This window comes from Hemitrygon akajei, chromosome 17 (assembly GCF_048418815.1).
Source record: "Hemitrygon akajei chromosome 17, sHemAka1.3, whole genome shotgun sequence".
NCBI classification, from domain to species: Eukaryota; Metazoa; Chordata; class Chondrichthyes; order Myliobatiformes; family Dasyatidae; genus Hemitrygon; species Hemitrygon akajei.
The window spans coordinates 1,169,541-1,196,249 of NC_133140.1; the positions used below are offsets into that span (position 1 = coordinate 1,169,541).

General features: G+C 45.2%; 1 protein-coding gene across 1 annotated transcript in view; it reads left to right on the forward strand.

The window, feature by feature from the left end:
• LOC140740438 (hydrocephalus-inducing protein-like) overlaps positions 1-26,709 on the forward strand; it is a 579,330-nt gene that overhangs the window by 114,436 nt on the left and 438,185 nt on the right. Inside the window, exons 9-14 of the mRNA XM_073069569.1 lie at positions 421-544; positions 1,837-1,956; positions 13,774-13,983; positions 18,120-18,257; positions 22,038-22,215; positions 23,589-23,719. Coding sequence (XP_072925670.1) covers positions 421-544; positions 1,837-1,956; positions 13,774-13,983; positions 18,120-18,257; positions 22,038-22,215; positions 23,589-23,719 — 901 coding nt within the window. The remainder of the gene's footprint in view (positions 1-420; positions 545-1,836; positions 1,957-13,773; positions 13,984-18,119; positions 18,258-22,037; positions 22,216-23,588; positions 23,720-26,709) is intronic.

Below are 26,709 nucleotides of genomic sequence, written 5' to 3' on the forward strand. Positions count from 1 at the left end.
AAACCCATTCAGTCAGAGGGACAGAGTACAAACTTCACATTGTTGGAGGTCTGGACTGGGCCTATGTGTAGCTGTAGCCAGGAGCCAGTGCTACTTGGCATTGTCACTGTGGAAAGTAAAACCTGCAGCCTACACATGACCCATTGACAGTCTTTCCCAATTGGCATCTTTACTGGGGATAGATATCGCAATGCTGTCAAATATTGCAGTAGGGACACATTCTGTGCATTCATCATTTTAAAGGGGAGGTCGCATGGGATTTCCTCACTGTGATGATGCTTTATCTGACAGAATTGAGTTAGATATGCTTGCTTGAGGGCCACATAAGAAGAGATTCAGAGTCGCTCTATTTTATTGCTGTTAATGACATTTTTTATATCTGGGGATTGTAACCAAGTAATTATTATGTATCTTGCACAGAACTCTTTCAAATTATATAATGAATTTCAATCAGGAGGAGCGGACTTATGCTGAAAACAAAACACAGGAGGATGTTGGATCACCCAAAGAGAGCTCAAGTATTATCTCAAATAAAGGACAAAAGGTATCTACTATTCCAAGCCATTGGAACTTGTATCAATCAAATCTTGAATTAACTCAGTTCAGAGTGCATCTGCTGAAATTAGGTCCAAAAATAGTGTCCTGAGTAGCTGGAGATGTTTTCTGATTTAATTAAATAAGTCCATTAGACTGTAAGATTTAGGAGTAGAAGTAGGCCATTCGGCCCCTCGAGTCTGCTCTGCCATTCAATCATGGGCTGATCCATTTCATCCAGTCATCCCCACTCCCCTGCTTTCGTCCCATACCCTTTGATGCCCTGATATTGCAATATCATTATATTTTAGAGAAAAATACTCAACCAAAGCAAGTTGACACATGGAACTTAAAAAGGTCTTTTAAGGGACTTTTAGATTGGTATATGGAGCTTAGAAAAATACAGAGCCATGTGGTAGGGTAATTCTAGGCAGTTTCTGGAGTAGGTTACATGGTCGACACAACATTGTGGGCCGAAGGACCTGTGATGTGCTGTAGATTTCTCCGATTCTATGATAAAAGTTGTCACCATTAGGTCAGTAAAAGCACCATGAAGTCACTACTTCTCTTTCATGAAGTACGAGAAGCTACAGACACGGTAATCCAGAGCAAAGAAGGTACCTCCGGGCAATCTCAGTGCTGGGTTTTTCCAGCGGTTTCCATTTTGCTCCTCTTAATGTACAAGCAGACATATGGGCAGGGAACAAGACAAGCTAGAAATTCCTCAAATAGGAACATGAAATATGCTCTGTAGCATCTGTTAATCTCAGTACTGCTGAGGACAGAGTTCCACAGACAGCATTCGAGGGAAACTCTTGACTAGTTAATGTTTACATTAAGTTGCCACTCTACAGTGTCCGCTCAATGACGCCAATTCTACCTGATGTGGACCTGTTCGTTTCCTCACTGATATCAATGCACAGCCCTAAAAGACCACCTTAACCACCAAACTGTAACACAGCAGGATTAGCTGAAACATGAACACAGGTGCCAAATGAGCCCAGCTATGTTGGAACTGGCAAAAGAGGCAAGAGAGTTAATTGCAACAAGCAGATTGGCAGATCTGCAATTCCATCTGCACTAATCCCAATGGCACAGACTCGTGGCACATCTTATAGGAGACTTTATAGGGCAGAAGTTAAGACACTTCCACTAGTGGGAGAAGCATGAAGAAGGAAACAAAGTGGTGATCATTGAAAACTGATCCCACTTGTGAATCCTTGAACTACCAGTCTTTATTTGACAGAGGAATGTAAAAGTACGCCAAGTTAAGTTCCTGAGCAAATCTGCTGTATTTTCCAGGAGAGATCATCAAACCTGGTTGGTTCAGAGCTGCTACCTGAAGACCAGACTGAAGATAGCAAGTGTCTTCTCAGGAGCTGTAACAAAGAGCAAAATTATACTGTGATGGGTGTGGAGCAGGTAAGAAACAAATATATTTTTAACAATACAAAAAGACTTAGACAGATTAGGAGACTGGGCAAAGAAATGGAGATGGAATATAGTTTAAGGAAATGTATTTGATGCATTTTGGTAGAAGGAATAAAGACCCAGACTGTTTATGACGGGAAAAAATTCAAAATTCAGAGGTGCAAATGGACTTCAGAGTCATCATGCTGGATTCCCCTGAATATTAACTTGCAGGTTGAGTTGGTGGTAAGCAAGGCCAATGCATTCTTAGCATTCATTTTGAGAGGTTTAGAAAAGAAAGCAAAAGGATGTAATGCTGATGCTTTATAATGGGGTCATTTAATAGCAGAGGGCAGAATCAGAATCAGAACTAGGTTTAATATATCATAAAATTGTTCTTGTGGCATCAGTGCATTGTAATACATAATAATAAAAAGAAACTGTAAATGTCAAGAACAAATACATATAGTGTAAAGAGGGATTTAAAAAAAAGAAAAAAGGGAGGTGGTGTTCATGGCAGGTAGATGGAGCTGAGTTTATGGACAGATCAGCCATGATCTTAATGAATGGCGGGGCAGGTTCGATGGGCCGGATGGCCTACTCCTGCTCCTATTTCTTATGTCCTTATTACCCTTTCAGAAATCTTATGATGAAAGGGACAAAGCTGTTCCTGAAATGTGAAGGCTGTGTACAGTTTAAAAGCTAAACAGAAAATGGACAATTTGACCATTCAAGGGAGCTCATGTTGTTTCTTTGTCAACACTTTACAAAATTAGCCTTCTGCCAGTTTTGAACAGTCAATACTCTGCATATCCACACTATCAAGAACCCTCAGGCTCTCATATATGTTTCAAACAAGTCCCTTTTCATTTCAGTGGATAGAAACCAGTCAGTCCAATCTTTCCTCATGAGACAATCTGCCTGTTTTGACTGTTACTTGGTTAAACCTCATGATTACAACAATACTTGGGCCCAGGATAGATTTTCTGAGAAGTTGCTATCAGTAACTTGAAGCTGTTCACCTTTTCCACCGCTGACCCCTCGATGAGATCCCCGATTTCCCTTTCGTGAAGTCTACAATCAAATCTTTGTTCTTGCTGATGTGGAATGTAATGCTGATGCAACTGAGACTCTGTGTCGTGGAAATACTAACTGGGAACAACACCAGAGTGACTTTGAGCTTCGTTTTAAGAATTTAACATGATATTATGGAGAGTCTGCAGCAGTCTCCACTGCCACCAGAGCTCTGATTTTTGGTTATACAGAGCTGATATTTATATGGCAAGACAAACATTTTCACATAACTTTGTTTAGCATTCCATAGTCAGTGCATTTAAAAGACATGTCAATTATCTCTCAGTGCAAGTCTAACACTTGTTTTTGTTTCCTGTTATCAGGACTCATAATTTACTCCCTCCTGGTCCAAGGGGCTTAATATCTTGTTAATTTGAATTCCTGGTACTGCACTTATCATCCAAGGTTATTCTTGACTCGCATCAGCAGTCTTAAGTCGAGCTACTCCAGAGTGGTCAAGTATCCCATCATACATAAAAACACAAAATGCTGGCAGAACTCAGCAGGCCAGGCAGCATCTATGGGAGGAGGTAGTGATGACGTCTCGGGCCGAAACCCTTCATCAGGAGTGAACCACTCCTGATGAAGGGTTTCAGCCCGAAACGTCGACACTACCTCCTCCCCTCCTCCCATAGATGCTGTCTGGCCTGCTGAGTTCTGCCAGCATTTTGAGTTTTTATTTATTTCCGGCATCTGCAGATTCACTCATATCCTATCATACACTAGTTTTAACCATTTCTAACACACTCTGCCAACAACAGTGGTGTTTTCAGCAATTTGATAGATGACATTTAACAGTCATGAATGTAGAGAGAGTTGAGCAGTGAGCTAAGTATGTATCCTTGAGGTGCACCTATGTTGATTGTCAGGGAGGAGGAGATGTTATTACCAATCCACATTAACTGTGGTTTCCCGGCGAGGAAGTCAGGAATCCAGTTGCAGAGGGAGGTGCAGATGCTAGGTTTTGAAGCCTGTTGATTAGTACTGATCAGATGATGGTGTTGAACAGTTTAAACAGTTCTGTACCTTATAATGACTGCTACAAGTTTGATCTCTGCATCTTCTTCCATCTAACTTGTCCATAGGTGTTCCTCTTGATGGTCATGTTGACTCATCACGATCCCACCTCTCCCCTTGTTTTCAGCTGCTCCTAATCCTCTTCCTGAACAATGCTCCCCAAATGACTTTTCCCATTTTGTTTCCCCAGCCTGACCCAGTTATTCTCCTCACTCATCCTTTCCTTGCCATTGATCAACTGGTCCTCAACCCCCACTCCTGTTGTCAATCCTCTTCCTCCCACACCCTCACATACCCTCTGCAATGGTGGGTGTTCACAAAGGAACAGCTTCCTTCAAAACCTCTACTATTATCAACTTTTCCAAAGCTGGTTTATTCAGTGATTACAAGACCACAATATTACAGTATTAGTGATACATAATATTTAGTTTCTAATATTTAGGACAGTGGTTCCCAACCTTTTCTATGCCCCACACCCCTAGGAAATGTTTGATTAATGTTCGCACCCCCTACAAAAGTATTATCACATTTGAAGATGAAGAAGTCTAATTTCTAATTTTTGAACCATAAATTGAACCACATACAATACTGCGGGTGAACAAATTGAACTTAAAAAAATAAGCTTTTAACTTAGTGCATAAAATGCAAATATAAATTGAGCAATTAGATTCTAATTTATTCAGAAAAAATTGTAAACAGTAAATTGATGAGACTCCTCAAATCTGAGGTGTGACTCCCAGGTAACACTGATGAGACTCCTCAACTCTGAGGTGTGACTCCCAGGTAACACTGATGAGACTCCTCAACTCTGAGGTGTAACTCCCAGGTAACACTGATGAGACTCCTCAACTCTGAGGTGTGACTCCCAGGTAACACTGATGACAATCCTCAACTCTGAGGTGTAACTCCCAGGTAACACTGATGAGACTCCTCAACTCTGAGGTGTAACTCCCAGGTAACACAGATGAGACTCCTCAACTCTGAGGTGTGACTCCCAGGTAACACTGATGAGACTCCTCAACTCTGAGGTGTGACTCCCAGGTAACACTGATGAGACTCCTCAACTCTGAGGTGTAACTCCCAGGTAACACTGATGAGACTCCTCAACTCTGAGGTGTGACTCCCAGGTAACACTGATGACAATCCTCAACTCTGAGGTGTAACTCCCAGGTAACACTGATGAGACTCCTCAACTCTGAGGTGTAACTCCCAGGTAACACAGATGAGACTCCTCAACTCTGAGGTGTGACTCCCAGGTAACACTGATGAGACTCCTCAACTCTGAGGTGTGACTCCCAGGTAACACTGATGAGACTCCTCAACTCTGAGGTGTAACTCCCAGGTAACACAGATGAGACTCCTCAACTCTGAGGTGTAACTCCCAGGTAACACTGATGAGACTCCTCAACTCTGAGGTGTAACTCCCAGGTAACACTGATGAGACTCCTCAACTCTGAGGTGTAACTCCCAGGTAACACTGATGAGAATCCTGAACTCTGAGGTGTGACTCCCAGGTAACACTGATGAGACTCCTCAACTCTGAGATGTAACTCCCAGGTAACACAGATGAGACTCCTGAACTCTGAGGTGTAACTCCCAGGTAACACAGATGAGAATCCTCAACTCTGAGGTGTCACTTCCCAGGTAACACAGATGAGACTCCTCAACTCTGAGGTGTCATTCCCAGGTAACACTGATGAGACTCCTCAACTCTGAGGTGTAACTCCCAGGTAACACAGATGAGAATCCTCAACTCTGAGGTGTCATTCCCAGGTAACACAGATGAGACTCCTCAACTCTGAGGTGTAACTCCCAGGTAACACAGATGAGAATCCTCAACTCTGAGGTGTGACTCCCAGGTAACACTGATGACAATCCTCAACTCTGAGGTGTGACTCCCAGGTAACACTGATGAGACTCCTCAACTCTGAGGTGTGACTCCCAGGTAACACTGATGAGACTTCTCAACTCTGAGGTGTAACTCCCAGGTAACACTGATGAGACTCCTGAACTCTGAGGTGTAACTCCCAGGCAACACAGATGAGACTCCTGAACTCTGAGGTGTAACTCCCAGGTAGCACTGATGAGACTCCTGAACTCTGAGGTGTAACTCCCAGGTAACACAGATGAGACTCCTGAACTCTGAGGTGTAACTCCCAGGTAACACTGATGAGACTCCTCAACTCTGAGATGTAATTCCCAGGTAACACTGATGAGAATACTCAACTCTGAGGTGTGACTCCCAGGTAACACTGATGAGACTCCTCAACTCTGAGGTGTAACTCCCAGGTAACACTGATGAGACTCCTCAACCCTGAGGTGTAACTCCCAGGTAACACTGATGAGACTCCTCAACTCTGAGGTGTGACTCCCAGGTAACACTGATGAGACTCCTCAACTCTGAGATGTAACTCCCAGGTAACACAGATGAGACTCCTGAACTCTGAGGTGTAACTCCCAGGTAACACAGATGAGAATCCTCAACTCTGAGGTGTCACTTCCCAGGTAACACAGATGAGAATCCTCAACTCTGAGGTGTCATTCCCAGGTAACACTGATGAGACTCGTCGACTCTGAGGTGTAACTCCCAGGTAACACTGATGAGACTCCTCAACTCTGAGGTGTAACTTCCCAGGTAACACTGATGAGACTCCTCAATGCAGCGGGAGACTGGAGTGAGTTTACGTCTCTCTCGACTCGGGCAGCGGGAGACTGGAGTGTGCTTGGGACAATCGTTACTACCACTTCTCAAGGCACACTGGCAGCTGTCTGAGTGATGACTCGTGACTCGTCACTCAAGGACACAAGCCACTCTTTGTCGCACCCACTGAAATTCCATCTCGCACCCCCTGGGGTGCGGGCACCCCAGGTTGGGAACCCCTGATTTATGATAAACTCAAGTCCCCACGATGGCTGCCTTGAGGCTGTGTGTAAAGCTGACGGTAGCTTTCCTTACTTCCTCTCTCACCAAAACAGTGTGCTGTAGTGTGTAATTCAAGTGTGCAACAGTTTCTCGGCCACTAAACTCAACTAAGCATAGTCACTCAAATACTGATTGTTTCCAATTATAGAAATTGCAAGCATAACTCTTAGCACCTAAATTATAAATGACAGTCACTTCTTCACTATCACTGTGAGATATCTTATGTTCACCAGTGAAAACTACCATATGGGGCATCAGGTTCTAAACCTAAGTGCTTAGCTGGCAGAGCTGACATTTATATTTTATCCAGGTTGTCTCCCTGGTGAGTGCAGCGATACATCATTGGGATTGCTGCCTTTTGAATTAGGCTTTCAATACCCTCACAGGTAGAAAATATCTAACTCCAAAAGCACAACAAGCTGTCTGATCATTTAGCCTTTGTCTAAAACTTATGGCCATGTTTTTGTCCAGTTGAAAGGCCTGTTAGAGCTTAAAAACACTGCTGGAAAATACAGAAATAAAAGGATCAATAATATTTGTTTCCACATACCCATCTTCCACCATTCCAAGTCTACAACAGAGAGATTTTTATTCATTCACTTCAAACTATTTTGATAGGATTGGAATTTACCAGCGCATCATCGGATGTATGTATCCTACACCCACAAATTTAGTTTCATCAAGTTAAATTACAGTGATTGAGAATTCCAGTGATTTTGCTTCAGTGCACCTCCTTAACATGTTTGAGATGATCGATAGATTAGATAAATGCAGGCAGGCTTATTCCATTGAGGCTGTGTGGGACTTCAACTGCAGGTCATGGGTTAAGGTTGAAAAGTGAAATGTTTGAGGGGAACACAAGAGGAAATTTCTGCACTCAGAGGTTTGTGAGAACATGGAATGAACTGGTGCTGGTCAGCTTGATTTCTGTGTTTGAGAGAACTTTGGATCATTACATGGATGGGAGGGGTATTGTCCGGGTCCAGGTAGATGGGATGAGGCAATTTAAATGGTTAGGCACAGACTAGATGGGTGTCAGGGCACTGGAGCAGGGATCCAATCGCAGACCCAGTACTGTGCACACAGTGATATGAATTGAGTAACAAATCCAGAGGTGGCAAAGTCCAGGCAGAGATCAAAACATCCAGAATCAGGAAACAGGCAGCGTTGATATTCAGAGGGACAGAGTACAGATCCAGATGCTGGAAAGGCTCAGGGAAATTCACTGGCACAATCTGGCAACAAACAGATGAAAGCACAGGACTGAAATACACTGAGCAGTAAACAGGGGGCAGATGATAGGTGGAGCACAATGAGACACAGGTGGCAGTAATACAGGAAATAATGAGAAACAGATGAGAGACGGAGTAGAGCAGGAGTGGGGACAGGAGCACTTGGCAATACAAAACCACAGACTGACGACTGGGGGAAGCACGCAAAAAGTCAGAGTTCAATTGGAGGTACTGACATTGGGTCAAAGAGCCTGTTTCTGGGCTGTACTTTTCTATAACTGTAAAAATGTTAAGTGATTTTGTTTCGGTTTGGATTTCATTCCATGTCCCAATTTACACCGACTGTTGGCACCGTTAACTGGTTGAGTGGTAGGCACACTGTATTGTTGCTGGGGACCAAGTTTTCAGGTTGTGGTCAGTGATGGAGCACAAAACACAATTCTGTTCACTGCACCAGTCTTTGAACAGAGGTTGTATCTCAGTCCAGAGAAACCGAAAATTAGTTGTAACGTTAGAAGGACACACAACATGTAACATTCGGAGGTGGGGACATACTCAACCCATTGTTGGTTGGTTCCATAGCACCTGACAGTAGTAAGGGCTAGATGGACGTTTACCACGATGGTGAGTTGCATAATTGAAAATGCATACTCAAAAACTAAGTTTGTTGATTTGCATTGGTAAAAACCACCAAAATTATTTCAAGCAAATGATTTCAACAAATGCATCTGAATCCTTTCAAATACACAAAAGCACCAGTCATAGTTTACTGCATCAGTGTTTCTGCTTCCTCAGGAAGCTAAATAAATTCTGCATGTCTCCTTTGTCTCTCACCAAAGTTCAAAGTGAAATTATTATCTAAGTCCATATATGTCACCGTGTGGAACCCTGAGATTAATTTCTTGTGGGTAATGCAGTTTTTTCAGATGCACCGCAGAAAACATGCTAATCTGGAGACATTACGGCATGGTGCGGCAACTGCTCTGCTCATGAACACAAGCAGCTGTTAACATAGAGAAATCAGAGAAACCAGCCTTCCCCTACGGACTCTGTCACTGCCTCAGTAAAGCATAATCAAAGACCCCAGCCAACCGGACATTCTCTCTTCTTACCTCCCTACTCACCTCCCCCTGTAGGAATAATCAGTTTGGGCTTCCCCACGTATAGGTTTTGCAGCACTCTGTTGGTGGCAAGTGCTAATGTGTTTAAATACCGATGAGGATAAAATACTGTAGCCATGGTAGTAGCGTGACGATTAATGCAATGATTTTACAGCCCAGGGTCTTCTGGGCTTCGGAGTTCAATTCCAGCTCGGTTCTGTAAGTAGTCATAACAAGGGGAGTTGAGTATAGGAGCAAAGAGGTCCTTCTGAAGTTGTACAGGGCCCTGGTGAAACCACACCTGGAGTACTGTGTTCAGTTTTGGTCTCCAAATTTGAGGAAGGACATTCTTGATATTGAGGGAGTGCAGCATAGGTTCACAAGGTTAATTCCCAGGATGACGGGACTGTCAAATGTTGAAAGATTGGAGTGACTGGGCTTGTATACACTGGAATTTAGAAGGATGAGAGGGGATCTGATTGAGACCTATAAGATTATTTAGGGATTGAACTCGCTAGAGACAGGAAACATGTTCCCGATGTTGGGGGAGTCCAGAACCAGAGGCCACATTTTAAGACAGGGGTTCCCAACCTGGGGTGCCCGCACCCCCAGGGGGTGTGAGATGGAATTTCAGGGGGTGCGACAAAGAGTGGCTTGTGTCCTTGAGTAATGAGTCATGAGTCATTACTCAGTCAGCTGCCAGTGTGCCTTGAGAAGTGGTAGTAACGATTGTCCCAAGCACACTCCAGTCTCCCACTGCCCGAGTCAGCGTTGAGGATTCTCATCAGTGTTACCTGGGAAGTTACACCTCAGAGCCGAGGAGTTTCATCATTGTTAGCTAGAAGGTTACATCTTAGAGTTAAAAATCATCTCATAATGCCAAAATCTTTATATATCCATAATCAACCATCAAATAACGACTTCGCGTTAAAACCAAACCCGCAGACAGTAGGTAAATTATTCAATTATAAAATTTTTAAAAGCCGCATTTTGATAAAAAGGAGCTGAAGTCATTCATTTGTATTTGTCTCAATGCATTAAAGAAGTTTTTGAATTTCAAAGGTTTTTTTTTCTCTTAAAAGGGTTTTTTCTTGAGTAGTTGTTAATTTTGAATTGTGTTAGTTGAGGAGGTATCATGGTTAGCACCGAGGACTTTGAATCGTGTGATGGGAGTTCATATCTCCAGTAATCATCGGAAATAGGTGTGTAAATTCAATAGAGAGTAGCCTAATAATTCACGTTGTGTCCCCGTAGCATTTCCACCTGACGATTTATCTTGGCTTAACCGCAGATAATATCGTAATATAATATTCAAAAGTGTATTTCTCGTGATACTTTGCTATAGGCGTGTCTGGTTGAGTAAAGCGGTCATCCCTGACTTAGTCAGATAGTTTTTCTCATATTAGCTCATATTTTTCCCTTCATTAACCCTTGATCATGTCAAAAAGAAGGAAATGGAATGATGACTATGTCTGCTTTGGTTTCACTTGCACGACAGGAAATGATGGCTTGCAAAAACCCCAGTGCATTCTTTGTAGCGTTGTGTTTTCCAACTCAAATCTGAAGCCATCCGAGCTTCAAGAGCACTTCAAGAACAAGCATGGCGGAGCTGATGTTGAAGGACATGATGTTGGGTCATTGAAAATCAAAAGAGCTCGCTTTGATTCACAAGAAACTCTTCCAAAATTAGGTTTTGTTTCTGTTGAGAAACCACTACTTCTTGCTTCATACCAAGTGGCATATAAAGTGGCCAAATCCAAGAAGCCCCATACAATTGCGGAAGATCTCATCAAGCCATGTGCACTGGAAATGGCAACAATTATCCTGGGCAAAGAAGCAAGAAAAAAATTTCAACAGGTGCCCCTATCAAATAATGTCGTTCACAACCGAATCAGTGATTTGAGTGAAGATATTTTGGACCAAGTCATCTCAGATGTCAGAGATAGTCCTCTTAAAATCTCTATTCAGTTGGATGAGTCAACTGATGTCTCCAGTTGTAGTCAACTCATCACATTAATGAGGTATGTCAATGCTGGTGCTGTGAAGGAAGATTTCCTGTTTTGTAAAGATCTGAAAACAAACACAACTGCAAAGGATGTGATGCAGCTGGTGAAAGACATCTTTGCCAAACGTGATTTAGATATCAAAGTCATTGGTTCTGTGTGCACTGATGGGGCACCTGCAATGCTTGGAAATACATCTGGCTTTTCTGCATTGATGAAAAAGGAGATTCCAGACTTGCAAGTTACCCATTGTTTTCTTCATCGGCATGCTTTGGCATCAAAAACATTGCCTCCAAATTTGAAGAAAGTTGTTGATACTTGTGTGAAGATCATCAACTGGATCAGGGGGCATGCTTTGGACCATCACATCTTCAAATCATTTTGTGAGGATTGAGAAGTGAGCATTCAGTTTTGCTTTTCCACACTTTGGCCGTAGGTTATCACGAGGACAAGCTTTAACCCACTTCTTTGAACTGTGGGAAGAAATCAAAGTTTTTCTGGAGGAGCGTGAATGTGATCTGGTTGGGGCAATGGAATCACAGGAATTCACCCAAATGCTGGCTTACTTAGCTGACATTTTCACTCGTATGAATGACCTGAGTGTTTCTTTTCAAGGAAAAGGGATAAACATATTGAAGGCTTGTGAAAAATTGAATGCCTTCAAAGAAAAGTTACGCCTTTGGCGTCGAAGGATGGAAAGAGGCAGTCTCTCAAATTTTCCTTCACTAGAAGAGATGGTTGATGATGCTGGATCTATAACTCATACTGTGCGTGAAGAAATTGTGGCTCATTTGGAAATGCTGTCAGAATCGTTTGATGGATATTTTGCTGCTGGAGACCTGAAGATTTCAGAAGAATGGATCATGAATCCATATTCCTACAATTTGGAGAAAATGTCAGATGATGAAGAGCTGAAGGAAGATCTTATTGATTTGTGGACAAATCAAGCTCTTGAATTGCAATTTGAAAGCAAGACTTGGAGGAGTTTTGGTGTGCAGCACTGGATATGTTCCCAAGTCTTGGTGGAAAAGCACTCTGTGTCCTCATTCCATTTGCAACAACATACTTGTGTGAATCTGGATTCAGTTCTGTTTTGTCAATCAAGATAAAATCTAGGAATTGCCTGAATCCACAGGCAGACCTGCAGATCGCAGTCAGCAAGAAAGTTCCACATTTTGACAAAATCATGAATGAGAAGCAGGAGCAAAGAAGTCATTGAATTTTATGTTCACAATTGGGATTGATTTTACTGTTTACAATTTTTTCTGAATAAATTAGAATCTAATTGCTCAATTTATATTTGAATTTTATGTACTGAATTAAAAGCTTATTTTTTTTAAGTTCAATTTGTTCACCCGCAGTATTGTATGTGGTTAAATCTGTGGTTCAAAAATTAGACCTTCATCTTCAAATGTGATATTACTTTTGTAGGGGGTGCGAACATTAATCAAACATTTCCTAGAGGTGTGGGGCATAGAAAAGGTTGGGAACCACTGGTTTAAGAATAAGGGGTAGGCCATTTAGAATGGAGTTGAGGAAAAACTTTTTTACCTAGAGATTTGTGGATCTATGGAATGCTCTGCCTCAGAAGGCAGTGGAGGCCAATTCTCTGGATGCTTTCAAGAAAGAGTTAAATAGAGCTCTTAAAGATAGCGGAGTCAAGGGATATGGGGAGAGGGCAGGAACGGGGTGCTGATTGTGGATGATCAGCCATGATCACATTGAATGGTGGTGCTAGCTCAAAGGGCTGAATGGCCTACTCCTGCACCTATAGTCTATAGTCTCTGTAACAGCTTCCCACAGAATGTGCAGATTTCCTCCGGGTGCTTAGGTCTCCTCCCACAGTCCAAATATGTATTGGGTAGGTTATTTGTTTATTGTAAACAGTCCTATGATTAAGTTAGGGTTAATCGAGGTTATGGGGTTGCTGGGGCCATGTGGCTCGGAAGTCCAGAGGGGTCTACTCCATGCTATATCACTAAATCAGTAAGATGTGAAAAAAAGATTTTCTCCCCAGTGACTAAATGGGAGCAGCTAGAGATTGAGAACTGCAACAAAAGAATGTAGGAGTTGTGAAATGTAGAGAGATGGACATACCTGGTAGCTCAGGCTGGGCACGTCCTTCTCTCACACTGAAATAAAGAGAATAAGGGTGTTGAGAAAACAGACAAGCCCCATTTTCAGCCTATCCCCATGGTCACCCCAATTTTAACCTGTTAGAGACAGCCCCTCCTCCACTCTCCTTGCAGTGTCTTTTGACCCTTCCCAATTCTGACAAAGAGTCTTTAACCTGAAATATTAACTCTATTTCTCTTCCAACAGATTCTAAATGACCTGACAAGTGTTTGCAGCATTTTCTGCTTTTATTTTAGATTTCCTGCACTTGCAGGAGGCTTTTGTATTTCCAAAATGCTTAATTTGTATTGGGTAATTGTGAATTTCTTCTTTTTCTTTCAACTGCATGTTCCTGTATGTGACAGGTATTTGACATCCTTCCATTGTTTGGTGTTCTACAAGCCAATGAAAGCCAACGAATGACCTTTACATTTTATGGGCATGCGAACATCAGCAGCAAGGTGAAAGCAGTGTGTGAGGTGGAAGGTGGGCCAGTGTATGAGATAACCCTGAAAGGAGAGGCATCGTTTATCAAGTATGAATTTGACAGAAAAATGATTGACTACAGCCATCAGGTTAGTGCAATAAAGTTACAGAACAGACGGTCATTCAGCCTTATCCTGGCAGTAAGCTTAACACCCTTCCCCATTTTCCATTGCCTTTTCCTCCCCCTATTTTCAATGCCTTTTGCAATGAATTTTCTTTCAGATACTTATCAAATTTGTCTTTGAATCTGTATCTCCCACATCTTCAGGAAATGTGTTCTAGATTATAGCTATTTTCATCACACACATCACCCCAGGATCTTATATCAATTATTTCAATTCCTCACTCTGCCCTGTGCTAACTTTCAGCTAACTAATCCCATGCTAATATTGTACACCACGAACAAGTCCCTTCACAACTCTCTGTGCTGCAAGATAAACAAGCTCAGTTTTGTAACCATTCCACTAAAATGGTTCCAGATACTGTCAAAAACCTTTACATCTTTTATAAATTGTGGGGACTAAAATGAGTGGCAGTGTTCTAGTCATGGCCCAACCAGTGTTTTAGAAATGTTCAGCATTATCCCTTGGTTTTTGAACTATTTGCCTCTGTTTGGAAAGCTTTGGACCCTTGTTCCAGGTTGTCCTATGCCCAGAGAAGGCAAATGTGATGGCCAGAATTGAGAGGGAGATCAGAAGGGATGGAATGTCAGGTGGTAGAGCACTGGAAGGTGGTTGGATCAACAACAAGAATAATTGCCTGGGGTTGAGGCAGTGAACAGAATTGGTAAATTGGTTAGGCATTAGGGAGATGATGTTGGTAAGCAGCAGATTCTGTCCCACACAATCCCCTCGAGTAGTTTTTCCACTGATGCTGGGATTATTAACTTGTATTTCCTATCTTGTTCGTGCAGCCTTTCCTGAATAAAGGCACAACATTAGCCATCCTCCAGCCTTACAGTACCTCCTCTGTGCCTAACCAAGATACAAAAATCTCTGCCAGAGCGTCATCCATTTCTGCCCTTGCTTCCCACAACATTCTAGGATATGTTTGGTCACGCTGTGGGGTTTATCCACTTTCATGTGCCTCTGGACTGTCAAAACTTTCTCTTTTGTAATGTTGCTTTGTTTCAGGACATTGCTGTTCTCTCCTCTGAGCTCTCGAACTTCCATGACCACCTTCACAGTAAATACTGATGGGATATATTCATTTAAAACCTCATCCATAGGTAGCCACATTGATTCTTAAGGGTATCTGTTTTTCCTTAATTACGCTTTTCCTTTACTTTATCTGTCAGGTATATCTCATACCCCATTTGGCCCTCCTGATTTCCTTATTTGCTTTACTCCTACATTCCTTATGCCTTTCAAATACTTGCTTGAACCCAACTGTCTAGACCTGACCTATATCTCCATTTTTTCAACAGGAGCCTCAATATCCCTCATCATCCAGGGTTCCGTAAACCTGTCAGCTTTCTCCTTCACTCTAAATCCCCTCCACAAATTCTCTTTACTCTTCTTGCTGCCTCAGTAAAGCTGCCAGCATAATTGAAGACCCCACCCACCCTGGACCTTCTCTCCCCTCCCTGCCACACCCCGTCAAATAGAAGATACAGAAGTCTAAATGCATGCACCAGGTTCAAGGACAGCTTCTATCCCACTGTTATAAAGCTACTGATCAGTCACCTAGTGTGATAAGAGACTCTTGGCTTTGCAGTCTGCCTGCACTGCACTTTTTCTGTAACTGTCACACTTTAATCTGCATTCCATATCTCCCCATCTCCAGGCAACATCTTGCCTGAGGGGTGACTTGGATCCACTCCAATTTGCCTCCTAGAGCAACAGGATCACAGCAGATGCCATCTCTTTGACTCTTCATTCAATCCTGGAACATCTGGACAGCAAAGATGCATACATCAGGATGCTCTTTATCGACCTTAGATTGGTCTTTCCTCAAAACTAATCAATAAGCTCCAGGACCTTTGCCTATCCTTGTGCAATTGATTCCTGGATTTCCTCACTTTTCGACCCCATTCAGTTCAGATTGACATCTGCTCCGCAATTTCCATCAGGGCAGGTGCTCCACAAGGCTGTGTGCCTTTACACCTATGACTGTGTGGCTAAGCACAGCTCCAATGCCATATTCAAGTTTGCTGATGACACCAGTGTCATAGGCCAAATCAGGGGTGGTGATGCATCAGCATATAGGAGTGAGATTGAAAATTTGGCTGGGTGGTGTCCTAACAACTCAATGTCAGCAAGACCATGGAACTGATTTGTAGACTTTAGGAGAGGGAAACCAGGGGTCATCACAGAATCAGAGGTGGAGAGGTTTAGCATGTTAAAATTCCTGGGTGTTAGTATTTCAGAAGATTTGTCCTGGATCCGGCATGTAAATGTAATTGCGAAGAAAGCACGGCAGCACCTCTACTTCCTTAGGGGTCTCCGGATATTCAGCATGACATCAAAAACTTTGACAAACTTCTATAGATGTGTAGTGGCAAGTATACTGAGACTGCATCGTGGCCTGGTATAAAATCTTCCAGAAGGTAGTGGATTCAGCCCAGTACATCATGGGTAAAGCCCTCTCAACCACTGAGTACAATGTTGTAGGAAAGCAGCATCCATATTCGAAGATCCTCACCACCCAGGCTGTGCTCTTTTCTTGCTGCTGCCATTAGGTAGAAAGTACAAGAACTTCAGGACTCACACCAGCAGAACAAGAACAGTTACTACCCCTCAACCATAAAGCTCTTGAGCAAAAGGAGATAACTACACTCACTTGCCCATCCATTGTTATGTTCCCACAACCAATGATCTCATTTTAAGGACATAATCTTAATATTTCATGCTATCATTATGTACTGTTATTTACACTGCATTTGCAGTTTGTCTTCTGCACTCTGGTTAATCTTACATTGATCCTGTGATAATTATTACTAGTCTATAGATTTGCAGAATATGCCCACAGGAAAATTAATCTCAGATTGTATATGGTGACATATATGTACTTTGATAATGAAATTTATTTTGAACTTTAATTTTTGGCGAATTTGCGTAACTACATCCTTCCTATAGTGTGGTGCCCAAAACTGCACAAGTGCTGCGCTTAATCAGTATTTCGTAAACACAAGGAATTCTGCAGATGCTGGACATCAAGAACAACACACAAAAAATTTTGAAGGATGCCACATCTCTTTTCTTCTTTGTCCCAACAGGCAAAGGCGAGCATGCCTTTTGCCTTCTTCACCATCGTATTGAACTGTATTGCCACTTTAAGGGTATTGCTGACTTTGGCCACTATGTTCATCAACATTCCTTAATGCTTGCTTCTGTCCTGCCACTGTATGACTTACAAAATCCATCTCCTCACATTCGACTGGTGAGTGGCCTCAAACTGCACCTGCAAACCCTGCCGAACTCTCAAACTGATCCACATCCTGCTTTAACCTTAAACTTTTTTCACTGTCCACAGCTTTTGTGTAATCCACAGGTTACACGAGATCTAATGATACCTCCAACATTGTCCATTGATGAGAGCTCGAAGACATTAGATTTAATATGTTTAGACACGTGTGGAAGCAGGGGAAAAGAGCAAAGAATAAGATGGTTGGTGAAGCAAACGAAATGATACTGCAGTGACTGACAGGAAATGAATCCAGGGCAGTGTGAATGTTTGCATCAGAGTAGCAAAGTTTAGCGAAGGAAAGAATCTTGCAAAGAAATTAAGTCATTTACAATACATCAAAGTTGATGATGTATATCAGAAACGGCAGAGGTCCCAGTACTGTTCCGTGTAGGAAATCATTGGTGTCAGATTTCCAAAAATTCACCATCTTCTTCCATCACCACCCCTTGCCTGTCAGTTACAATATATTTTTGATCCAGTTAGCCAGCTCATTTTGTCTGTAAAGGTTTTGTGCTTTCTCCCCCTCAGTTCCAAAGACTTATGGGTTAGTAGAGTGGGTTCATTGGGTGGGATGGGGCTGTTACAGTGCTGTATCTCTGAATAAATAAATGATATATATCCTAATGCTTTCTGCATCAGAACTGGCCAGTTCGGCTATAGGCCATTTTTTTTCTTCTCAGCATTACCTGATCTGGGCATTTCCTACACTTCTGACTTGCATTTTATAGCTTTTACAGATATATATTTGCTGATTCACTTTGATCACAAGCAAGTATTGGTTTGAAAATGATAACTTCCCTTCTTTTGTTTCCTTTAGTTATTTAACCATGATGCTGTGACTGAAATTACCCTGAAGAACACAGGAAAGGTTGCATTTGACTTCACTGTTTTGAATGCAGCACAGACAGCTGACAAAGAACCTCAGCCGGGAGTACCACTCGTTACACCTTCCATGGTTAGTGACATCTCGAATGATTGCCGGGAAAGCTCCTCCTGATAATACCATTAACCATTGGTTCATGGCTCCTGGCAGGTGATATCTCTCTCTTTACCTTGGTTGTTTGTTTCTTCTGAAAAAGGGTATTCAAGGTAATACTTGCCAATTGAATTGCAGAGTATTCAATTGAATATCCCTCACCACAAGGTTCAGGAACAGTTATTACCCCTCCACATCAGGTCCCTGAACCAGCCTGGATAACCTCAACACTGATCTGGTTCCACAATCTATGAGCTCACTTTCACGAGTTTACAACTCTTGTTCTCAGTATTATTTGTTTGTTTGTTTATTGTTTTTTATTTACACAGTTTGTCTTCCTTTGCACATTGTCAGTCTGTGTGTGTCACGAGGTGGGGACAAGGGTGCTGGGAGAGGACCCACATGCAGGACACAAACACGTCTTTCTTAGGTTCATTAAAATAGCGTTTATAACTCGCGACACAGAAGATCGGGAAATCGAGGACAAAGAGGAACACGAACCTCGGACTAGGGGACTAGGGACTTGGATCGCCATGGACCTGGGACTTGGAAACAGGGAACTGGGACAGCCGCGGACCTTAGACTTGGACTGGGGGAACACGGACAGCCGAGGACCTTGGACTTGGACAGGGGGAACACGGACAGCCGAGGACCTTGGACTTGGACTGGGGGAACACGGACAGCCGAGGACCTTGGACTTGGACTGGGGGAACACGGACAGCCGAGGACCTTGGACTTGGACAGAGGGAACACGGACAGCCGAGGACCTTGGACTTGGACTGGGGGAACACGGACAGCCGAGGACCTTGGACTTGGACTGGGGGAACACGGACAGCCGAGGACCTTGGACTTGGACTGGGGGAACACGGACAGCCGCGGACCTTGGACTTGGACTGGGGGAACCGGGACAGCCGCGGACCTTGGACTTGGACTGGGGGAACACGGACAGCCGAGGACCTTGGACTTGGACGGGGGGAACATGGACAGCCGAGGACCTTGGACTTGGACTGGGGGAACCGGGACAGCCGCGGACCTTGGACTTGGACTGGGGGAACACGGACAGCCGCGGACCTTGGACTTGAACAGGGGGAACATGGACAGCCGCGGACCTTGGACTTGGACAGTGGGAACATGGACAGCCGCGGACCTTGGACTTGGACTGGGGGAACCGGGACAGCCGCGGACCTTGGACTTGGACTGGGGGAACACGGACAGCCGAGGACCTTGGACTTGGACGGGGGGAACATGGACAGCCGAGGACCTTGGACTTGGACGGGGGGAACACGGACAGCCGCGGACCTTGGACTTGGACTGGGGGAACCGGGACAGCCGCGGACCTTGGACTTGGACTGGGGGAACACGGACAGCCGAGGACCTTGGACTTGGACGGGGGGAACATGGACAGCCGAGGACCTTGGACTTGGACTGGGGGAACCGGGACAGCCGCGGACCTTGGACTTGGAATCTTGAACCAGGACTCCTCCTTCAGATCAGGCATCGAGCCAGGACTCTTTGAGGGGTAGACACGGACAAGGGGCATGAATGTCGAGTCAGGACTCTGCCTTCCACTCAGGCACCGAGCCAGGACTCTTCGAGGGGTAGATATGGACAAGGGGCATGAACATCGAGTCAGGACTCCACCTTCAACTCAGGCACTGAGCCGGGACTCTTCGAGGGGTAGACACGGACAAGGGGCATGAATGTCGAGTCAGGACTCTGCCTTCCACTCAGGCACCGAGCCAGGACTCTTCGAAGGGTAGATATGGACAAGGGGCATGAACATCGAGTCAGGACTCCACCTTCCACTCAGGCACCGAGCCAGGACTCTTCGAGGGGTAGATATGGACAAGGGGCATGAACATCGAGTCAGGACTCCACCTTCCACTCAGGCACTGAGCCAGGACTCTTTGAGGGGTAGACACGGACAAGGGGCATGAATGTCGAGTCAGGACTCCGCCTGTCTTGTATGAAACTACACCTGATGTGGTAACCGCAGAAAGGTTAAATATCTCAGTCCCAGGTGCAGCATTAGCAATGTCAGACTCCCCGCCGCCAGAGGGATTCTCCTGTTTCTTTGACTTCACCATTGGGGAAGTATTTTCCAGTTTAGTGAAGAACGCTGGTGAATAGCTTATGTTTCCTGGTGATCTCGAGTCACTGCTTGCAGCAGAATCTGGGGCACGACCTCTTCACACAAGCAACGGCCTCGGAAGCCATTCATTACTTGGGGGCAGCCTCTGTTCAACAGGCTCTGCTTCCCTTTCCCTTCGCTGAGGAGCCTGGACTACACTCTGGCGACGGAAGGTGAATTGCTGGTACTCCGATGCGGGCTGGGTCACTCTGGCGACGGAAGGTGAATTGCTGGTACTCCGATGCGGGCTGGGACACTCTGGCGACGGAAGGTGAATTGCTGGTACTCCGATGCGGGCTGGATCACTCTGGTGACGGAAGGTGAAATGCTGGTACTCTGATGCGGGCTGGATCACTCTGGTGAGGGAAGGTGAATTGCTGGTACTCCGATGCGGGCTGGGTCACTTTGGCGACGGAAGGTGAATTGCTGGTACTCCGATGCGGGCTGGGTCACTCTGGCGACGGAAGGTGAATTGCTGGTACTCCGATGCGGGCTGGGTCACTCTGGCGACGGAAGGTGAATTGCTGGTACTCCGATGCGGGCTGGGTCACTCTGGCGACGGAAGGTGAATTGCTGGTACTCCGATGCGGGCTGGATCACTCTGGCGACGGAAGGTGAATTGCTGGTACTCCGATGCGGGCTGGGTCACTCTGGGGACGGAAGGTGAATTGCTGGTACTCCGATGCGGGCTGGGTCACTCTGGCGACGGAAGGTGAATTGCTGGTACTCCGATGCGGGCTGGGTCACTCTGGCGACGGAAGGTGAATTGCTGGTACTCCGATGCGGGCTGGGTCACTCTGGCGACGGAAGGTGAATTGCTGGTACTCCGATGCGGGCTGGATCACTCTGGCTTGTAGTAGCGGCGGCGACTTGCGAAGGCTTCTTAACACTCTCACCCTGAGTGGCTAAAGCCAGGGGCTTATAAGCTGCCAGTTTGGGTCGAGGGTAGATTACCTTGATTGCCAAGCTCAAGGGACACGTGAAACGGAATTAGAAGGGAACAAGGAGTCAATGGTCCAGATCGCAACCTAACTAAATTTAAAGGGGAACCGATCCGGACCATGACAGTGTGTAGCTTTTCATTGATTGCGTTTTATTTCTTTGTTCCGCTGTGAATACCTGTAAGAAAACAAATCTCGGGCTAATATATGCGACAAATCACTACTTTGATGATAAATTTACTTTGAACTTTGAGAATAAGTCTGAATTCAAATAAACAATCTATGAATAATGTAATATTGAAATAGGAGATGATGAACAAAATATTGCAGATGGTAGAAACTTCCAATAAATATAGAAGACACTGGAGATGTTCAAGTCAGTCAGAAATTGTGGAGAAAGAGACAAGGTTAACATCAGCCTGTCACTGTGAAAAGAGACACTGAGTTAATATCCGCCGGGGCGAGAGAAAGAGAGAGAGAGAGATCAGCGCAATGACTTTTATTTATTCATTTTGAGGTATAGTGCGGAATAGGCCCTTCCAGCCTAATGAGCCACACTGCCCAGCAACTAAGCCTAATCACAGGACCTATTTTTAATATTTAATATTTGGAATGTTTAATAATAATACAATGCTATTTTGTTTTCAATAACAGCATTTTAATTCTTCATATTACTGTTATTTTTAGGGTTGCATTGAAGCCAATGCTGAGCAGCAGTTGCAGGTTACTTATTTACCTGGAGTACCTGAGATGTTTTATAAGAGCTTCGAGATTCAGATTTCTCACTTTGAACCTGACAGCATCACCGTGAAAGGAGAGGGGACTTTCCCGAGGATCTACCTGGACCTACCCCGATGCATAAAAGGTACGGCTGTGGGTTTACGCAACGGCAGATGTAAGTTGAATGGAAATGAAGAACTGTTGTTCTTGCATGGCTTTTAGTAGGCTTTAGAAGGGAGGGTTTCTGAAGCTGAATGGTTGTCCCTCAATGTGGACATGTACAAGTTAAAAGGCAAGGATACCATTGTTAGAAAAGTGGTGAGAAACTGAAAGCATTCAAGCTCAATAAGGATGGAATGAAGGGTGCATAATGCTGCACGTTAGTTGAGGCTTGTAAGGAATGGAGAGAGGGAGATTTCAGTCCCAGGTGAGACACAACACGGAAAACAGTGTTAGGATGGGCAGGAATGAGTACAGGTGAACGTGAGTCACACAGAACTGTGTTTGGAAGGGAGGAGTGGGTACAGGCGAAAGGGAGTCACACAGAACTGTGTTTGGATGGGAGGAGTGGGTACAGGCGAAAGGGAGTCACGGAGAACTATGTTTGGATGGGAGGAGTGGGTACTGGTGAAAGGGAGTCACACAGAACGGTGTTTGGATGGGAGGAGTGGGTACAGGCGAATGTGAGTCATGGAGAACTGTGTTTGCATGGGAGGAGTGGGTACAGGTGAAAGGGAGTCGCACAGAACTGTGTTTGGATGGACAGGAGTGTTACAGACTAATGAAGCAAAGTTTAACTTTGAGAAATTTGCTGGTGATTAGCCTTGAGAAAGATTGGAGACTTTGACAAGAGGTTCTGTCATAGCTACCCAAAATACTGTTGGGTAGATTGCCCTGTTCTCATCTGGTCAGTGCTTCTTTCACTATCTTGATATACTGTTGTGCAGAGAGCTTGTTACACACTCGGTCCTGAATTGGGGAATGGTAAAGCATAGGACAATCCAACAACTCTAGAATGATGTATTCCTTCCTGTGATGAACATTTGGGAACAATTGCTACTCAGAATACTTGGGAAGATTGTTACAGCCCTGGATGTGTATAGTCCTGTTTAGGTTGAGGATCTGCATGGTACTAAATGTGTGTACACCAAGATTGTGTGCAACTTGATGAAATGGAACAGAGCTGCAAGATAACAAAGCTACATATCTGTTGGCTAGAACAGAAATACATCTTGTTAGCCTGGATTTAATGGACTGGGCTGTCCTGATGTCTGTGACTCCACTGAGCCTGAGGGGTAGAGCAATGCTGACACAAGACAATGTAGCAATCTGGTATCCAGTTAATGCCCACAGAATGACTGCATATTTCACCCCTTTTAATGCATTCTTTTCTGTCAGGAGTTGGATTGGCTCAACAACTTTTTCCTATTTACGTGGACAAGAATAGAAGATGTGAAGAACAGGAGCATTATTTTGATCAAGTAGAGTAGCACTTTGATTTGTCTTTGTTGCTGACAGGAAATGAGAAGTATGAGGCATTCCTGAAGAAGGCAAAGGAAGCCATAGAGACAGAGACATCGGAGTGCAGCCTGCTCCACCGTCCTGAGACTATAGCAGGAGAACTGGGTACAGCCAACTCCCTCTCTTCTGTAAGTTCCTTCTACCCTTCAGTCAAGAATGTGAGGATGGCTTGTTTCTTCACACAGAATTATTTTTTCTTTATCAGAACAGTTATATATTTCAATAAAAGCTCTCCTTCCTTGTACATCATCGCAGATCTTTTCTGCTCTGCTCCCTTCACCCCTTCCCCTTTCTGTGCACCTTATATTCCAAGCTTTAAAAGAGGTTCATCCACTTTACAAACAATACTGTCCTGTTCCTCTACACTCATGTTATCTGACCTATTGAGAATTTCTGGCACTTTCGGTGGTACTTCAAATTTCCAACATCTGCATTGTTTAGATCATGACTCTTCGTGAGCATGAGGTCATTGAATACTGAAATCCAAAACACTGTTTGGGTCTATGGATGCTGCTGGCCATTGAGTTCTTTCAGGGCTCTGTTCTACTGAGGCCATTCCTAACAGAACCACTCTAGTTGCTGCTGGATGGCATTCTACTGCAACATGTTATGGATAATGTGTAAAAGCCCTATCAAAAGGGCAGGAAATCCTTGCCTGGGCACAGTGATGGAACTCCGCTGCAAGGTGAGAGTGTGGTGGTAGCTCCTGAGGATTTTAACGTAATTGGATGACAAGCTGACATATCCTGATAGCTGTGTGGATAATGTGCATCAACATCCATCTGAAAGTGTAGCTAGAGCAAAGGCCAAGACCCTGAGAATGGTTTGGTATAGAAACTGCCTTCAGCCTTGTGCAGGCACTTTTACACGTCTACACGAGTCCCACGCAAAAACGGATTCTTTGTTAGAACTGTTTTATCTGTAAAAGGCATGGAATTGTTCTGCACAAGACTGGTCCAGTTACTGCAACAGGTCCATGCCAGTACTTATTCTCTCAAGTATAGAATCACAGTCATAGAGTGCTACAGCACAGAGATAGGTCCTTTGCCCACCAGAATTATGCTGACCTTTTTGCCAAACTGCACTAACCAATCTGAGTACATGAGGGCTGCATCCATTTTAAATTTTAGTCTAAATGTCTCAAATGTGATAATTGCATCTGATTGTCAGTGTGTTCCAGATATCAATCACCCTCAATTTAAAAAAACCTAGCCCGTTAAGACTTACTGCCAATAATGCTGCACACTCTACCCTACCTCAGTGTCGCTGCTGTTAACAGGCATTAAATCCGGAAGGTACTCATGGGTAACGTGATCATTTATCTATGGACTGCTAAAGGGCAGCACAGAAACAGGCCCTCGTGTCTTATCTAGTCCATTCTGAACGGTTACTCTGCCGAGTCCCATCAACTCACAACCCTTCAAATCCCTCTCATCCAGTGGAGCCCACATCCACCAATCCACTACTCTGTGGACTGTTCATTCCACACTCCACAGGAAGACTTTTGGGGATTGGGGTCGGAGCGCAGGAAGACGTTTGGGGATTGGGGCTGGAGCGCAGGAAGACGTTTGGGGACTGGGACCGGAGCGCAGGAAGATGTTTGGGGACTGGGATCGGAGCGCAGGAAGACGTTTGGGGATTGGGGCCGGAGCGCAGGAAGACGTTTGGGGATTGGGACCGGAGTGCAGGAAGACGTCTGGGGATTGGGACCGGAGTGCAGGAAGACGTTTGGGGATTGGGACCGGAGTGCAGGAAGACGTTTGGGGATTGGGGCCGGAGTGCAGGAAGACGTTCGGGGATTGGGACCGGAGTGCAGGAAGACGTTCGGGAATTGGGACCGGAGTGCAGGAAGACGTTCGGGGGTTGGGACCGGAGTGCAGGAAGACGTTCGGGGATTGGGACCGGAGTGCAGGAAGACGTTCGGGAATTGGGGCCGGAGTGCAGGAAGACGTTCGGGGATTGGGGCCGGAGTGCAGGAAGACGTTCGGGGATTGGGGCCGGAGTGCAGGAAGATGTTTGGTGATTGGGACCGGAGTGCAGGCAGACATTCGGGGATTGGGACCGGAGTGCAGGAAGACGTTCGGGGGTTGGGACCGGAGTGCAGGAAGACGTTTGGGGATTGGGACTGGAGTGCAGGAAGATGTTTGGGGACTGGGTCCGGAGTGCAGGAAGATGTTGGGTGATTGGGACCGGAGTGCAGGAAGATGTTCGGGGGTTGGGACCGGAGTGCAGGAAGACGTTCGGGGGTTGGGACCGGAGTGCAGGAAGACGTTTGGGGATTGGGACCGGAGTGCAGGAAGATGTTTGGTGATTGGGACCGGAGTGCAGGAAGACATTTGGGGATTGGGACCGGAGTGCAGGAAGACGTTTGGGGATTGGGACCAGAGTGCAGGAAGACGTTTGGGGATTGGGACCGGAGTGCAGGAAGACGTTCGGGGATTGGGACCGGAGTGCAGGAAGACGTTCGGGAATTGGGGCCGGAGTGCAGGAAGACGTTCGGGGATTGGGACCGGAGTGCAGGAAGACGTCTGGGGATTGGGGCCGGAGTGCAGGAAGATGTTTGGGGATTGGGACCGGAGTGCAGGAAGATGTTTGGTGATTGGGACCGGAGTGCAGGAAGACATTCGGGGATTGGGACCGGAGTGCAGGAAGACGTTCGGGGATTGGGGCCGGAGTGCAGGAAGATGTTTGGTGATTGGGACCGGAGTGCAGGCAGACATTCGGGGATTGGGACCGGAGTGCAGGAAGACGTTCGGGGGTTGGGACCGGAGTGCAGGAAGACGTTTGGGGATTGGGACTGGAGTGCAGGAAGATGTTTGGGGACTGGGTCCGGAGTGCAGGAAGATGTTGGGTGATTGGGACCGGAGTGCAGGAAGATGTTCGGGGGTTGGGACCGGAGTGCAGGAAGACGTTCGGGGGTTGGGACCGGAGTGCAGGAAGACGTTTGGTGATTGGGACCGGAGTGCAGGAAGACATTTGGGGATTGGGATCGGAGCGCAGGAAGACGTTTGGGGATTGGGGCCGGAGCGCAGGAAGACGTTTGGGGATTGGGACCGGAGTGCAGGAAGACGTCTGGGGATTGGGACCGGAGTGCAGGAAGACGTTTGGGGATTGGGAC